The sequence below is a fragment of the Marmota flaviventris genome, chromosome 4 (genome assembly GCF_047511675.1).
Source record: "Marmota flaviventris isolate mMarFla1 chromosome 4, mMarFla1.hap1, whole genome shotgun sequence".
NCBI classification, from domain to species: domain Eukaryota; kingdom Metazoa; phylum Chordata; class Mammalia; order Rodentia; family Sciuridae; genus Marmota; species Marmota flaviventris.
This window is the reverse complement of record NC_092501.1, coordinates 96,969,787-96,987,503: the sequence shown is the minus strand read 5'-3', so window position 1 is coordinate 96,987,503 and position 17,717 is coordinate 96,969,787. Positions and strand designations below refer to the sequence as shown.

Here is a 17,717-nt window from a genome sequence, read left to right as displayed (position 1 = left end):
CAAGAATCTAGACTTAATCTATGATGTAAACTTTATATTTATGCTTTTCTCCATTAGTGTGAAATATGCAAACAGCCTTTGGAAAATCTACAAGCAGGTGACAGTATTTGGATTTATAGACAGACAATACACTGTGAACCTTGCTACTCCAAGGTCCTGGGTAAGTGTCAGGATCTGTAAGGAACAATCACTTTTATTACTAATGTACATTGAATATTGTTGAAAATGATTTATTGAAATAAAGTAAGATATTTTATTAATTAATTATATTTAGTTAACAATTTAGCAGCATATAGTTATACTATGATAATATTTTGTTACTGGTATAAAATCAGTCAATATTTATATTATCTTCTGATATTACATAGGACATAGATACAACAAAGAAAGAAATCATTTATTTTTAAAAATTTCCCATTTTTTCAAACAAAAATAGATCTTTGCTGATAAATTGATTTTTTAAACTGAAGTCCATTTCTGTGAGTGACCTTTTACATTTACACTTGAATGTATTTTTTTTAGATAATTTTGTCAGTATTGTAAATGCCTTTTTTTGTTTTGTTTGTTTTTTGTACTAGGAATTGAACCCAGGGCCTTTACCACTGAGCTACATTCCCAGCACTTTTTACTTGTTATTTTGAAGACAGGATCTTGCTAAATAGCTTAGGGTCCTTCTAAGTTGCTGAAACTAGCCTTGAACCTGCAATCCTCCTGCCTCAGCCTCTCAAGTAACTGGGATTACAAGTGTGCACCACTGTGCCTGATAATAAATCCTTTTTAAATTTCAAATATTTTTAGTTATAGATGGACACAATACCTTTATTTCATTTATTTATTTATTTTTATGTGGTGCTGATGATTGAACCCAGTGCCTCATGTGCTAGGCAAGCGCTCTACCACTGAGCCACAACCCCAGCCCTTAATGTTACTTTTAAATGAAAAATAAATAGAGTTGATTCTTTATTAAATATAACATTTAAATGTTTTTGACAATATAGATCAAATATTAGTATAATTTAGACTCATAATTAACATTGATAATGTGAGGAGAAACCATTAAGGATATGTATCTTCAATGAACATTTTCTATAAACTAAGTGAGAAAGGTATAAAAGCTGACTGAAAAGATGAACAGAGGACATAAATTAGCAAAATAAAGTCCTTTGACATTTGATCAACTTTTACAAGCCAGTATCTACATTTTATTTTTATGTTTAATAATAAGTAGATAAAATAACCCAAATGAGATTGAAGAGAATGTGAACAACACTTTTTTCCTTGTCTTGTTGACACAGTGAATGAAAAGAGGAACATTTGGGATTCCTACATGGGATCCAAAGTACGGAGCTTGATGACAAATGTGTGAGCTTAATGAGCTATTGGGAGGCTACATCTGGAAAATGCTCTGAAAAATATTCAGAAACCCACGTTCCATCAGGCTGCAGAATCAATTACAAGAATAAACCTAATTATATTCATACTTCTTCTATTTTCTGCTTCTCCAAAACAGCTCTCATATTTGCTTTTCTTTCTAATTTAGCAGCCGTAGCCTGATCCAACATTATATCATAGGTCTTGATATGCATGGTGGTAGCTCTAGAACTTTGTCTCCCGGGAATCCATGACACTTTAGGGGGTGTGGTTACACAAGGACTGAGACTTTGTGCCTTCCCCCCTGCCCATGTACACTTCATAGGCACTGCATTTTTTTATAGTACATATAAGTTGACAAGATGACTCTCAAGCATTTTATGAATATGCATATCTGATATCTGGTACTTCACATGTGGCCCAAAGGGACATCAGTGAATTCAGGAGTGGAAGGAAAAGTGGAATGCCTAATCCACCACTCTCTCCTAGATGAAAGATTGTTTTTTAAAATCTTAATTGTAGACTTATTTTTGTGCTGAATTTGTATATCTAACTTTTTTTTTACTTTTTTTTCAGCAAAATGGATTCAGTGATGATGGCACATGGAAATCAAGATGAAAAACATTAAGAAATTAAAAGTTACAAGTTTTGAGAGTATGTAATCTAGAAAAGCTTTTACACTGAAGATTAATTCTTGTATAAAATCAACAAGTCTGCTATTGCATAAATAATCTAATTCCCCTCAGTAAGGTCAAATACATAAAACAACCACCTTGTATCTGGTTAGATTTAGTGATTTAAAAAAATTGGGGGGCTGGGGTTGTGACTCAGTGATAGAACACTTGCCTAGCATGTGTGAGACACTGAGTTCGATCCACAGCACCACATAAAAATATATAAATAAAATAAAGGTATTGTGTCCATCTAGAACTTATATATATATATATATATATATTTAATTCGGGTGGTTATAGTAACCAATGTCAAAAGTCCATCCCTGCTTTATATGTTCGCTGTGCATTATGGTTTTGATTATTACCAAATTTCTCATTTATTCACTTTTATTCCACTGAGAATTTGGATTCACAGTCATTATGGAAATCTTGACAAATATACTACAGAAAGTAACATATGCTTTTTTTATCTGCAAAAGAAATGCCGGTAGAAATTTTCTTATAAAGTTTTGCACAAAGATGTCAACATAAAAGGTTATATGGACCTTAGAAAATCACTTAAACTTTCTAGATCTCTGTGACATTATTTGTAACATGAAGGGCATAGGACAAAATGATTTCTAAGGTCTCTTTTTGCTACTCTGGTTCTCTGATTCTAGAATTTGGGGTTTGCTTGTTAGAAATATGTCAGTATGTGTGTTTGTTAAGTTTATTGAACTACATGGGACATATGAGAAATTTGACCTTAATATCATCCTTCAATTTATCAGAAGAATAGTTTTTATAGACTATTTTTTAAAAGGAAATAGATTTATAGATAATAGGTAAAATCATATAACATATATAATTACATGCTATAATTTGTTAAATTTTCTTTGCATGCATTTCAAAGTCTGGGTGTACAAATAATCTATGAGAAGTAATTGTTATGGATTACAAACACATTCTACATACATACCTATTATGTAGCACTTTGTATTTACAGAAAGCTTATAAAAATAAAATGAACTATCAAGTATGCAGAATTTTTAGTGGTGTGTCTATAAATGTTATTCACTAACATATGTTTTATCAATTATACTTAGCACAATGTCTTACATTCTATGAGGTGCTGTTATTTTTCAATTGTTTAAGCTATAGCTTCTGTTTTTAAAGAACATTTTCTGAAGGAATTGAAAACTCAATAATTATGTGAGAAACTAGTCTTAGTGAGAAATTGAAGTTATAAACTATTTTGCAGACACATACCAACTGTTTCTTGAAGGGAGTTTAATTGAGGTGCAGGTAGAATTCTAGGGAGGTTTTAAGCAGTTTTGAGAAACTGATACAAACTAGGGAAGTTAAAGGATGACCATGTATAATGCAAATGGTGATAAATTCAAAGAATGATTGACTTGTGTTATAATATCATGCATCTGTCCCTCTTAGAGTCTGTTCCACAAAGTGTTAAACACAAAGTGCTTATCAAAATACAGCAATGTATAATTGTCCTATGGAGAAGAAGCCAGAAAAAACAATTAATAATAATTTGATATTCATTAATTCATGCTTGATGAGAAGCGGTGGTAATTGAGCCATATGTTTTATTGTTCTTTTATTACATGCTATCAGAGTGAATCAAAAGAAATAATTTTCTTAGAGTTGAAATTCACTGCAGAAAAGGATGGATGAAATAGCATCCCTGCCTTTTCTACAAAGTGTATTAACATCTCAATGCTTTTGTAGTAATTAAAAATCATCTGAATACCATTTTAAAGTATAAAAACCTAAAGGGAACACATTTCTCACTCTTCTAAAGCTGTTTTATGGATGCTTTCTTCTGCAATAATGTGTTAAATCAAACCCAAAGCTGTTGTAAAAATGAAATAAAAATGAAGTGAAGAGAGAAGGGTTTCCGATTCATCAAGACCACTTCATTATGTCTGAGTTTATTGTCACAATAGAAATGACGGACTCCTAAAACAACTTGGAAGATCTTTTTTTTTTTGGCAGCCAATTAATTATGTTATGATTTACATACTTGTCCTGGACACAAGTACCTAAATCTAGGGATACCAAGTCCTGAATTCTATTGCTAATTAAAATATGTCTCTGAAAGAGAAATAATAGTTTCATCATGAGAGTATCTTTTTAAGAGAACTAAAGAAAAGAAATACAACAATTTCAGAATTTTGTTCTGAATTTCTTAAAATAGCATGCACTTTTAAAACAAGGCCAAGAAATAAGAATTCACTCAAGAATCTGTACATCTTTACTTGTTTGATTGCGATCACTCAGCTAGCTGGTTGGGAGTGACGAGGTGGTCTGGCTGTCATTGCTGGTGGTGACTCGTTTACTATGGAAGACAATCATGACTGTTTGGAACATTTTCCTGCTCAACTTGATTCAGAGCTTTATCAAAACAAGTGACAGATCTATGTCATGGCAAAATAACAATGATAGTGTTTTTCTTTTTTTTTTTTTTTTTAACTGTGGAATGGTTATTTTGGTACAATGTAAATAAAGTGCTTTTAGAATCCCACCTATTCCACAGCACTTTTCCCTACTAGTTTTATTCCCTTTTGTTTAAAATTTGGGGCTCTCTAATGCGCCCTCAGCTCAAACATCACATGGGTCTATAAATCTATTTCTGGTGCTCACCCAATTTTGTAAAAATTTTTTAGTTTTATTTTTTATTTGTTGATAGACCTTTATTTATATATGATACTGAGAATCAAACACAGTGCCTCACATATGCCAGGCAAGTGCAGTATTGCTGAGCCCCAGCCAGCCCCAGCTCCATCACCCTATTTTTATATGATCTCTTTTGTTAGATGTCTAAGGGTCTTTGAATGTTTTATGTATACTTGAGAATTTCATTTGAATTTATTATAATACCAAAATTCGACACCATTCTGACCCTTTTTTCCTGGACCTTTTACCTGGCATTTGAGAAGCATGGCTTCTGAGAGATATTATTAAAATATTCAAAATGCATAAATTAGGTAATGATTTTAGCTTTCTTCATTGTAAGAGGAAACTGGACACCATCATTGCTTTATAAATGCCATCTGGGAAAGACCTTTTAGCTTCATTGGCTTCTACATTCCTTTTGATGCATTTTTCTTATTAATGCATTTAAATACCTATTGTTTTAGGTTCTCTGGAGGAAAAGATGCACAGCTTATAATCTATCGTTTTTTCATTCATTCATTCATTCTGTTATATTAACTAACTTCAACTTTTTCTTTGAGAACTTTGTTCATTCCAAGTCCTAGTGGTGGAAAAAAACAGCTTAAGTCCCTGCTCTCATAAACTACATTCTAAAGCAGGAAGGCAAGTAGAAGAGCAGTTTGAAAGACAGAAAGAAAATTAATATTATAATTCTGATATTAATAAGACCCACACAGGAAATGGAATACAGTGACTGTTTGAATGGAGTAATTTTAAAAATGAGGTGGTAAGATGAAGAGGAGATACTTAAATAAGAACCAACCAGCCAGGAGAAGAGTTTTCTAGGAGGTGATGTCTTAGATTTGACAGACATCCGACCATTTTTCTGGGCTAAACCTAACCTTTCTTGCTTCTTTTAAACATAATGAGATGGAAAATTCAAATGCCAAGAGATAGACTAGTCCAAGTATTTTGAAGGCTCCTCTATTCCCCTTGCAAAACAGTATTGACCTGTTACTCAGACTATTTTCAACTCTCTGCCAAGGGTGAGTTACACCAAAGGGCTGCTTAGTCCTGAATGTTGAAGTTGCTCACCTGAGCAAAGGAGCCCACAGACACACTTCAGTGACTGAGGTGGGACCAGTGGGTATGAAGTAAGCCCACACCTGGAGTGGAAGCAAGGGATGGTGGGTAATGTTTCCTCATCTCATTGGGGGCACTAAGTGTCGGATCCCTTTTGATTTTCAGACAGAAACACTGAACAGTAGGGTAGTATTACTTCTGATCTAGAAGAAACATCTCACGGGAATTTTATAAATTTTTCCATGTTCTCTTCCCTTGTTGAAACACGAATAAATGTATCTGGTGGAAAAGAACATCAAGATCTTGGTATACCTTTCTTAACAGTTACAATTTGCTAATTGCACCTCCTTCCCCAAGTGAAAAGGGAAGGCTCTTGAATGTTAGACCTCCTTGAGGCCCCTAAACACAAATTGGACTGAAAATCGCCCACAGGAAATTGTCTAGGCTCCTCTTTTCTAGGTCCTGTGTGACCTTGGTGTGATTCAGGAATAGAAAGACTGGCTGGAAGCTGGAATTAGTGAACATGAGAAGATGTTGAAGAAGAAGGCAGGTCATGGTAGTTTTATAATTGATTGTTAAATATAATTATCATTAAGTAAAGATTATATGTTTATATATGTTATGTTAAATAAAATTCACAAGAGACAATTGCTTTGGACGGAGCTTTCTGCACTGGACCACACCAAAAAGGAATTGTTGTTGCTGAGGCTCCAAATCAACAAGTTGAAACTAAGTTATTTATTTGAACTTCTGAGAAAACAGAAGAGAGATAATAGCCAAATCCCATAGTAGGCCAATTTTAGGCAGCATCATTAGGAAGTCTTTTCTGATTTAACCTTTACAACCAAAGTAACTTTGAAACAACCAATTCACAAGTTTATTCTGTTTCTTCTCTTAGCCCTTTTCTGTCCAAAAGCTCAACTTCCTCTGCTCAGCTGCTGGGAAACTACTCATTCTATTCTATCTTATAGAATGAGATATTTGGGCTGGGGATGTGGCTCAAGTGGTAGCGTGCTCGCCTGGCATGCGTGCGGCCCGGGTTCAATTCTCAGCGCCACATACAAACAAAGATGTTGTGCCCGCCGATAACTAAAAAATAAATATTAAAATTCTCTCAAAAAAAAAAAAAAAATAGAATGAGATATTGTCTGATTCTAGAATCACAAAAGCCAACTGAGATCTTTAAGTCTGTTGTAATTTTGTCTTTTGATAATTTACACAGTAGAATTCATTTATATCTTTTATATTTTTGTCATTAAAATATTATTGGATGTTATTTATTTTATGGACAGGTTTTAAAATAATATTGAGACAAATATACTTGATTAATTTTTACTTGACATATTTCATGAAGATTCAAAGATTGACTCAAAATGGAACACAGATCTAAATGTAAAACTGCAAAACTATAAAACTTCTAGAAAAAAGAAGAGAGTTCAACATTTCCTTAAGCTTGACAAAGAGTTTTTAGATATGGCACAAAAATCATGATCTGTAGAAGAAAATTTGAAAAGTTAAAATATATTAAAATGAAAAACATAGGCTGTGTTAAAGGCACTGTTAAGAGAATGAAATGATAAGCCACAGACCGGAAGAAAATATTTTGTCAACACTTGTCTTATCAGGAACTTATCCCAGAATGTACAATTAGTTCTTGAAACTCAACAATAAAAAAAAAAAAACTTAATTAAAAAATGGACAAAAAGATCTGAGTAGACACTTCACCAAAAAAGATATATAGATGGCAAATACGTGCATGAAAGATGCCCAACATTTGTTATTAGGGAAATGCAAATTAAAATAACAATGAAATATCTCTACATGCTTATTAGAAAGGCTGAAGTCTAAAAATTATTATTAATATTCAATATTAATATGGTATATTTGCTATAATTAATGAAACCTTTATAAACCAATGTCCACATTTTATTTAGATTTTCTTAGTACATAATGTCTTTTTCTATTACAGGATCCATCCAGGGTACCACATTACCTTTTAGCTATCCTGTCTCCCCGGGTTCTTCTTACCTGTCACGGTTTCTCAGACTTTGTTTTTACTGGTGACCTTATTACTTGAAGATTTTTCTAACTTTTTTTTTATCATGATTAGATTGGGGGTATGGGTTTTGAGGAGGAAACCACAGAGTATAGTGCCATTCTTCTTCTTTTTTTGTTTGTTTGTTTATTTTTTGTTTTTTGGTATTGGGATTAAACCCAGGGATACTTAACCACTGAGCCACATCCACAGCCCTTTTATATTTTAGTTTGAGACAGGGTCTTGCTAAGTTACTTAGGACCCCTTCAAGTTGCTGAGGCTGGCTTTGAACTTGCAATCCTCCTGCCTCAGCCTCCTGAACTGCTGGATTACAGGAGTGTTCTGCTATGCCCTGCAGGACTGTGCCATAGGGAGGGGATAGGCTAGTGATCTGATTTGTTGCTGTTCATGTAGATCTTGACCACCTGGCTGAGGTAGTGTTTGCCAGATGTCTCTTAGAAAGTCACTATTTCCCCCACCTTTTCCCTACTGTGCTCTTTGGAAGGAAGTTACTATGCACCACCCATACTTGAAGAAAGGAGAGCTTTGCTCCATCTCCTTAAGGATGGAGTAACTACATAATTTTTTGGGGGGGCATTCTTATGAATGGGGGAGCTATATCTTCTTTCTTTCTTTTCTTCTTTCTTTCTTTATCATTTGTTTACACCAGCCTGAACACATAGATATTTATTTAGTGTTTGGGGTTACAATTCCATAGTACATTATTTATTTTCCTGTTCAAATTGTTCCAGTTTTTCCAATTCCCTTCAGCATATCCACATTATTTTGTGTGTTTGTGTGTTGCATGCACTGTGCATTTGAGTACTTCCTTATTCTCAACACTAGAAGATGCTTTGGGCTTGTTTTATATATATTTCCCCCCTCAAATAAACCTTTTGTCTTTATAAATTGACTTATCTCAGATGTTTGTAACAGTGACAGAAAGCTAACACAATGACCTTTGCTGATGAGGTCATTCCATTGTCTGAGGAAGAGCATTTCATGGAAGGTCCTGATGCAGCTTCTGAGAAACAAACATGTCTCTTGTTTTTTGTCAGAAAGCTGCAGTTAGCTTATCTAATTTGATTACACTCCAAATCACTGGACTCTCAGTCAAGGAGTAGCCAGCATATCTTGGGTTTTTCCATTCTCTTTTCCTAGTATGGGCTCCACAGATGCCAAGGTACATGAGAATATGGCCAAATGTTTTATTATGGCATAATAAGAGTTACTAGATTTCCAACCTGCAATACTTATTTTTTTATTGCCCACCACATCAGTAACAAGCCAACGACATGTGTTTTAGACTCTTGTTTGACCGCACCTGATTTCTAGTACCATCTTCCATATAAGTTAGAGCACAACCAAGTGTAAAAAAGAGCCTCTAAACTACAGTAGTTCAAACATGAGTTTTTCACAGCAAAGCAAGAAATTGTCCAGAGCATATTGTTGCACTGCCATCCTCCAGTGTCTTAGGTCAAAGCTGGCTCACCAGCTCCACACTAGGCCTCTAAGAGAAAGAGCACAGCTGTGATGAAGCAGCTGCCCCATTCCTTTCATGTCCAAGTGGCTATTCATATTAGTCCTACCTATATCCAAGGAAGGTTGTGAAATGTAGCTTCTAGCTGTGCACCAGCTAATATGTGTTGAGGGTTTCATTACTCAAGAAAGACAGATGATGGATAATGGGAGCCCAGGGCCTAACCCTAACACTATGACTGGTTACTTGCTGGTGGGTGGTAATCCATAGATAGCCTCCTAGGACTAATTTCTTTATAAACAAAAACACTGTCATTAGATCTTTCTAACTCATTTATTTAGTTAGTTAGTTAGTTTTAGATGGACACAATACCTTTATTTTATTTATTTATTTTTATGTTGTACTGAGGATTGAACCCAGTGCCTCACATGTGCCAGGCAAGCGCTCTACCACTGAGCCACAACCCCAGGTCCCCCTAACTCATTTTTAATCATGTCTTTCCCTGTTGAATAAAAGAGTTTAGACTTATATGATCATTTGAATAGGATCCTGACTTGATGCCCCCAATTTATAGGATCTGGATATTAGAGAGTTAGGGGCCTATGATCACCATCAGTTCCACGATCAGCCAGTTCGCTAGGGGCAAAACTAAGATCGGAACTTAGCAAACTGAAGTCTCTTTCACTGCATATGGGGTTTAAATGAATACAATAATCTAAAAATTATCTTACTAGAATAGAATGCTGTGACAGTCTAAGTCTTACATGCCGTTCTTTTATTTGGATACTGTAGTATTCTCTTAACTTTTAGAATTAGAATGACACACTGCTAACTCCTAGTTAACTTGTGGTTTTCATTTGTCTAGATCAATTTTATGCCATACATTTTTAAAAAAAATATTTATTTATTTATTTAGTTGTAGTTGGACACAATACCTTTACCTTATTTATTTATTTTTATGTGGTGCTGGGGCTTGAACCCAGGGCCTCGAATGTGCTAGGAGAGCACTCCACTGCTGAGCCACAATCCCAGCCCTTATGCCATACATTTGCAAACTAAATTCCATCCTAGCTTGGATGTGTATAGATTTCTTCTTTCACAAGTTACTTTTTGTCCTCTGCATGTGTCACTGTTGAATTAGTTAATTTTACAGTACTTCCGGAGCTTTTTGAAGCAGGAAATGCTTTAAAACATCAAATCCCTGGGGCCAAATAAAAACTTTATCAAAGTAACATGTATCTTGCATTTTTGCCTCCCATTTACTAGATTTATCACTATTGTAAAAAATACTTTAAGTTAGAATTTACTCCTTTAAAGGTCATATTATTTTCCATATTTTGCTATTTTGACCATGATTTCTGATATTTCCTCTGGAAATATGCACTTGTAGACTCATTCCCTCCTAAATGATGGGCTCCCTTTTCCACTTCTAGCCTTTTCAAAAAAAAAAAATACTTTGACTTTACATTAGTGTGTAAAAATACTTTTTCACAGTACACTTTTGCAAAGCTCCAAGACCCCTTCACTTCTGATACAACCACAAATCGGAGAGATCCCCAAGGCCACTGTCAATTTAGATCCTTCACTAAAAGGACTCACAGTACTTGGAAGAGCTGTTTTACTCATACTGCAGCTTATTACAGTAAAAGGATACAGATGAATATCAGCCAAGGGAAGAGGAGCATAAGGGCAGTGTCCAGGAGACACTAAAAGCTGAACATTGATTGTTCTCCCTCAGGGCAGTTCCATGGACAGCAACCATTTCCCCAGCAAAGATACGTGAAGATACCTATCTCTGAGTAGACTCAACCAGAGAAGTTCCCTTAAGCCTTGGTGTCCAGAGTTTCTATTGTGTTTTAGTCATATAGACATGGCTTGTCAAATTCCATGGCTGCCTTTAATTTCCAGCCCATCCAGAGGTAGAGCTGATTCTGTGTGGCCCCAAGTCCCCTCTGTAAATTACCTTGTTAGTATACAGTATCCGGGATGGTCCAAGGCCCCAGGCAAATGCAGACACACATCCTGGCGGGCAGGACATTCCAAAGGCTCAGAAGTTTCCTCCTAGGAGTCTGTGACAAAAAACCAATCTCTCTTTGTGCCAGGTTAATCCTCTTCTATACAACTTTAAACCAATAAGTAAACCTTGTCAATCCAGAGATGCTCAGGTTGCAGTACCATAATAGTGCTAAATTCAAAAAGGGGAATTCAACCTTTTTGAATTTAAAAAGAATTCCATCTTCTACTAGTGCTTCTCAAAAGACATTGGAGGGGATCCAAATAATATTCCATGTCCACTTTTCCTCTTCTGCTTTCCTCATCCCCAGCCCAACCACCCACACAACACCTCTTATCAGGCCCTCCTCCTCTTTGCTCTTCTCTCGGATCACATTGTTCAGTAGACGGATTCAGGTGGAAACTCAGCACAAAATTATCCTTTCCCTTTAAAAGAGGAGAAGAGGTGTCCATCAGATTTTCTTTCATAGACAGGAAAATGGGATAATAAAGTCCATACCCATGTTGATAACTTTTTGACACAATAATAACTTTTACTCACTGGGTACCAACTGTGCACCAGGTAATTTACATACATGTGTTTCAGGATGTATCTCACCTTTTCAGAGATGTCACATCCTGGGAAATTTTTTAAAAATTCTTAAGTGGATGCAGTATCATTCAAGAATTCGATCATACCATAGAAATAGTCAAACTGTTTAATTCCATTCTACTTTATATGGAAAAGGAAATATGTGCCACAGGAAGGAAAATTATAATGTGTAAGCATGAAAATATTCAGCCTCATAGATTTCTCTTTTTTTTTCTTTGTTATTTCTTATTCATATGATTGTCTTCCAACTCCATCCTGAATGGTTAATTGATGAAGCAAAAGAAGAAAAAATCCCTAAAGGTTCTACCAAATTTTAACAAATACAAAACTCTAAAATACAGGCAGGCATATGGATATATATTTAACTCTTTCGTAAGGTATTGAGACTTCCGTCAATTCTAACATATGTGAAGATGCTTAAATCCATTGTGAAGTTTCAGTAAACTTTCTTTAGTCAAGAAAAATTAGCTAGAGAAAAGGAACTTTTCCCTCTATCTAGATGCCTTTACAACTCACCCATTCATTTTTTAAAAAAAATGATTTTATGCATGTTTCTTGGATGTATTGAAACAAAATTTGAAATACCCTTTACTTTTCTGGCAAAACGAAGCAATAAATCTTCCTTCCTTACACCATCAACCCTAATCTCTTCTATCCCTAACTCTATTCCCACTTAATCCCATTCTTAGGAGACTAAGGCAATGTTAGTTAATATGGTACACTTGCTACATTTACCATGTTTTGATTTTTAGAACATAATGGTATCATTGATACATCTTCCAAATCAGCTATAATTCCTTAATCTCATATGTCCAGGTAATGCTCACATTTTCCAAATTATGCTACAAATGTTCTCTTTGTATTTAAGTTTGAATTATGATTCAAACAATTACTATATATTGCATTTGGTTAATATGCTCTTATTTCTTTTAGTATACAATGCCATAGTTTGGATCTGAAATGTTCATTAAAGGTCCAAGTGTTAAAGATTTGGTCTCTAGCTTGGTACTATTGGAAATTGATGAAAACTTTAAGAAGTGGGGCCTGGTGGGAGATCTTCTGGTCACCTAGGACAACCATTTGAAGAAGACAGGAGACACTAATCCCTTTCTTTGCCTCTTTTTTTTTTTTTTTGCTTCCCAGCCATGGGGTGAGGGGTTTCATTCTGAGGCATTCTCCCACCATGACGGGTCACTGCAGACCCAAAAGCAACAGGGCCAAATGATCATGGACCGAATGGCAACAGCAGCAGCTTCTGGGTCACTTGCAGAGAACTTATGCTGTGTGTACTTTTATTTTGTTTTGTTTTATACATGTTTTTCAGCCCCTGTATTTCTATGTCTTGGGAATATTGCAAGTTTAATCTATATAGTTAATATTTGTATTGATTCTAAAATTGTCCCATCTTTCCACAGGGAGAGCTTATTCAGAATCATCCTGAATCCTTTTGACACAGATTCTACTAAGTTTTTGGGAAGAATATTCAGGGTTATCTCATACATTTCCTACCTTAGGTCTAAGATCAACCTTTTTTTTTTTTTTTAAGAATTCTGTATTTTTTAGTGAAACATCATATTTAAAAACTAGCTAGGCAATAGGGTTACTTATTGCTATTGGGTTGGTCAATGTCTCTATGTTTTTTCAGCGGATAGTGCTAAGATTAATTTTTTTCTTTTACAAAGAAAGATGAATGGATTCACGCTGATATTCTAATTCAGTCCAATTCAATTCAGGACCCTAAAGTTAAACTCATCCATCTTAGTGCATATCTTTCTCTTGTCCTGGTAATACCAGCTCTCAATGACACAAACAGAGCCCTCATTTGTTTCATCGAACAGTGCACACATCACAGCCTCAAATAACCATATCAACACTACCATCTACAATGTATTTCTGGTGATTTCTTCAATTCAAAAGTATCTCCAAGGAATAATGAAATCTGAAAATTGGCAGATTGATGTGTGTCATTCTTTCTGAAACAAAGAATAATTGCACATCTTAAACATAATTACTTAGTGTTATATGGGATTTATATAAAAATATTAAAAAATATTATGTGTTGAGGTCTAGCTAGGAGGATGGAAAAATTTTCTTCTCAGAATTAGCACCTTATATAATTCAAATGACTTATGAGAATGTCTATAGCTAATTCTTATCTGTTCTGTGCATTAACCAGAAGGCTAACGTATTTGCAAAGAAACTCTTAATGTGACAAGACTCACAATGAGTATGTCTCCCTCCATGAGAAAGGCACAGTAGGGGTCAAACCATACCGATTATGAGTTGGTTCTGTCTGGCATCCTTGAAAAGTTACCATAGCCACTTTGAAGTACTGAAGTAACAGATGGTAAATTTAAAAGAACAGCTTTTTAAAATTTAAAACAAGTTTAAATGTAAACCTCCCTCATCTTCTCCATTTCATTCTTTGCCAAGAAAGAGAGAAAGAGAAACATCACAAGTATGACTCTGAACTGCTTATTTTAAAATTATCATTTATCCTAGGTTTCAAAATCCATTGCAACTAGTATTAAACAGTGGTTTTTTTTTTTTTTTTTTTTTGGTTTGGTTTGGTGTTTTGTAAGCTGGTGCCTTATTTTTATCAGCTTTTCCCAAGTGATGGTGAGATGTGGAGACGAGTCCTGACGTAACTTCTAGGAGGTAGTGCAGACAGGAGAGTGGCAACCGTGGCCCAGTTCATCTTTCCAGAACGATACAGGATATCAAACCAATGAATGCAAGAAGATCATATTTCTTTTTATGCGAAAATTGTTTTCTGTAATTTATTTTTTGTTTTTATACAAGAGGCAGTCGCTTAAGACCACTGCAGCTTCTTCTCATTCTTTGAGCAGGCAGGTGTGCTGATGTGCCAAGTTAAGGCGCATTGGAGGCTGGTGTTGGGCTGGAGCTGTGACATCCAGAGAGAGCATGGTGTGGGCTGGTGATGCACTGTTCAGGTTTTTAAAGCAGATAATAAAAGAGTGTAGGCTTCTTATCAAAATGGCATTCAAGCTTCATACTTTGAGCCACCCATAGACCCCATGACCAAACAGAAAACCATAAAAAATAAAATGAAATAAATTAAATTAGAGTAGTCCTTTTTATGGACCAGGAACTGAAGGGAAGGGTGGGATTGAAGCCCCAGGCTGTCATTCTTAGTAGCAAAAGCTGAAAAGGCAGTGAGGACACCAGGGCCAGGGAGAGGTAAATGAGTTAGGGAACAGGTCACTCACCTCCCTCCTTTCCTTTCCTTTCACCCCAGGAGGAAAAGAAGGGAAAGGTGCTGCCAGTTGCTGCCCAAAGCTATAGCATATGAGGCTGAGGGTCAAGGAAGACATCAGGACAAGCTGAACCTTCATGACCACGCTTGGCAAACAAATCATCTAATCTTAAACTAGTCTCAATATTCTGATCCAATGAGAGGCCTAAGCCATCCAAGGAGGATTTGGGTTCAGGCTGGGAGTCCTAGGGACTGGGCTAAGGCAATCATAAAACCTCTAAACAGGTAGGAGGAAGAGAGAGAAAGGAAAAGCCACACCAAGTCAAACCAAAATTGTAAAACATATGAAAAAAATTAACACTGAGAAGGATCACGAGTAGGATAATTAACAGTGGTTCTCTGCCACCAATGGTTTCACCTGCCAATGTTTCAGTTACCTGTGGTCAATCATAACCTGAAAGTATTGAATGGAAAGTTCTAGAAATAAATAATATGTAAGTTTTAAATTGTGTGTCTTCCTGAATAGTGTGATAAAAACTCATGCCATCTTGCTTTCATATGCCAGGGACACAACCATTCCTTTGTTCAATGTATCCATGCTGTGTACGCTACCTACCCATTAGTGACTTAATTGATGGCTTGGTTATCAGATCCACTGTCCTAGAATTGCAGTGTTTGTGTTCCTTTTTAGCTTAATAATGACCTCTAAAATATAAGAATAGAGATGTTAACAAATCAGATATGACAAAGAAATGTCATAAAGTGCTTCCTTAAAGTGAAAAGGTGAAAGTTCTCAACTTTATAAAAAAAAATGTTTGTTGAGATTGCTAAGCTCTATAGTACCAAAAGACATTTTGTGTGAGAAAGAGCACATTCATATAACTTAAAGTATACTGTTAAATTGCTTTATTTTATTTTTAGTTTTTTGTTACTCTCTTACTGTGCCTAGTTTATAAGTTAAACCTATTCATAGGTCATATGTATAGGAGAAAATATGGTGTGTATAGGAATAATAGCGCTCCATGGTTTCAGACATCCAGTAGGGAACTTGGAACATATTCTCTGTGAATAAAAAGGCATTACTGAATTGAAAGATAAATAATTTTAGACAAGATGAAAATAAAAGGGGCTGGGTTTGTAGCTCAGTAATAGAGCACTCATCTTGCATATGTGAGGAACTGGGTTCAATGCCCAGCACTGCATTAAAAAAACAAAATAAAGGCATTATGTCCATCTACAACTAAAACAAATTTTAAAAACAATGAAAATAAAAATGATACTTAAAAAGAATTTTAGGGTAAATATGTTTCAAGTTATCAAAGAGATATGTAAAAAATAGTATCATTACAGAGAAATAAGAAATTATACAAAATAAATTTAAACTCAGTAGGCTAGATAAACTATAAACTGGAATAATCAAAAGACTATGAATGCATTATAGGTGATACTAGGGAATTCACCCAGAATATAGCAGAGTGCTAAAGAGAAAAATATTTGAAATGTCAGGTAGGAGATATGGAGATATTGATATGGAGATGAGTATGAAAGAAAAAGTGAATGAATGCACATATAGAATCCCAGAAGAAGAGAATAGAGGAAAAGTCAGAAGTAATAAGCAGAGAGTGGAAAAAATGAGAATTTTTAGAATTGATGAAAGACATTGACTGTCAGATTGAAAATATACTCCAGATGAATAGAGCTAAAATGCACGGGGCTGTGATTGTGGCTCAGTGATAGAGTGCTCACCTAGCATGTGTGAGGCGGGCACTGGGTTCAATCCTCAGCACGTAAAAATGAATCAATAAAATAAAGGTATTGTGTCCAACTACAACTAAAAAAATTTTTTTAAAAGACACTAAAGAAATTTTTTTAAAACACAGCAAAACACATACACTATGGAGAAAAGATAATTTACAAGTGGATTTATTATCATTAGATGCCAGAAGAAATAAAATTGTATCATGAAAATTCTTAGGGAGAAATTGTTACCGCTGTTGGTCAGTGACGAGTCCTTGCTTCCCCAATGTTGAAGAATAACACCAAAGAAGCACGCCGAGGCAAGGTCAGAGTAGAAATTAGAAGTTTATTAAAGGACAGCAGAAAAGACTTCTCCCGGAGGAAGAAGGGGACCCAAGAGGTGGAATCCATGGAAGTGCGGTTGTCTCCCCTTTTTATAGTTTTGGTGATGGAATGTAGGTTGGAAGGCCCAAGGGGTGGGACACAGGTGGGCCAAACAAGTATAATCTGGGCAGGAGGACTTCATTATCACTTCTTGGGATGGGCTCTGTTGGGGGCTGTTTCCTGGGTTCCATTAACATTTCTTTGGGGTGGACTTTGGCCTAGGGCCTTTCCGGGACTTCATTAACATTCCATGAGTTGTCTTGCATTTCCGGGAATCATTATCAGCATGGCCTCCATTTTAGATTTCACTAGATATGATATTAGACCCGATTTACCTAACTACACTGACTACCTAACTTTAATCTGGCTTCAAAATCATCTATCTAAAATCTTATATTTTGCTGAAGCTCATTCAAGGGTTTCACACAGAACCTTAATGAAAATGAACAAATGAGGAAAAAAAAAAAAAAAGAAGCAAA

General features: G+C 35.3%; 1 protein-coding gene across 1 annotated transcript in view; it reads left to right on the top strand.

The window, feature by feature from the left end:
* The window catches only part of Scel (sciellin), a 104,169-nt gene that overhangs the window by 76,598 nt on the left and 9,854 nt on the right, over positions 1-17,717 (top strand). Inside the window, exon 30 of the mRNA XM_027941563.2 lies at positions 58-160. Coding sequence (XP_027797364.2) covers positions 58-160 — 103 coding nt within the window. The remainder of the gene's footprint in view (positions 1-57; positions 161-17,717) is intronic.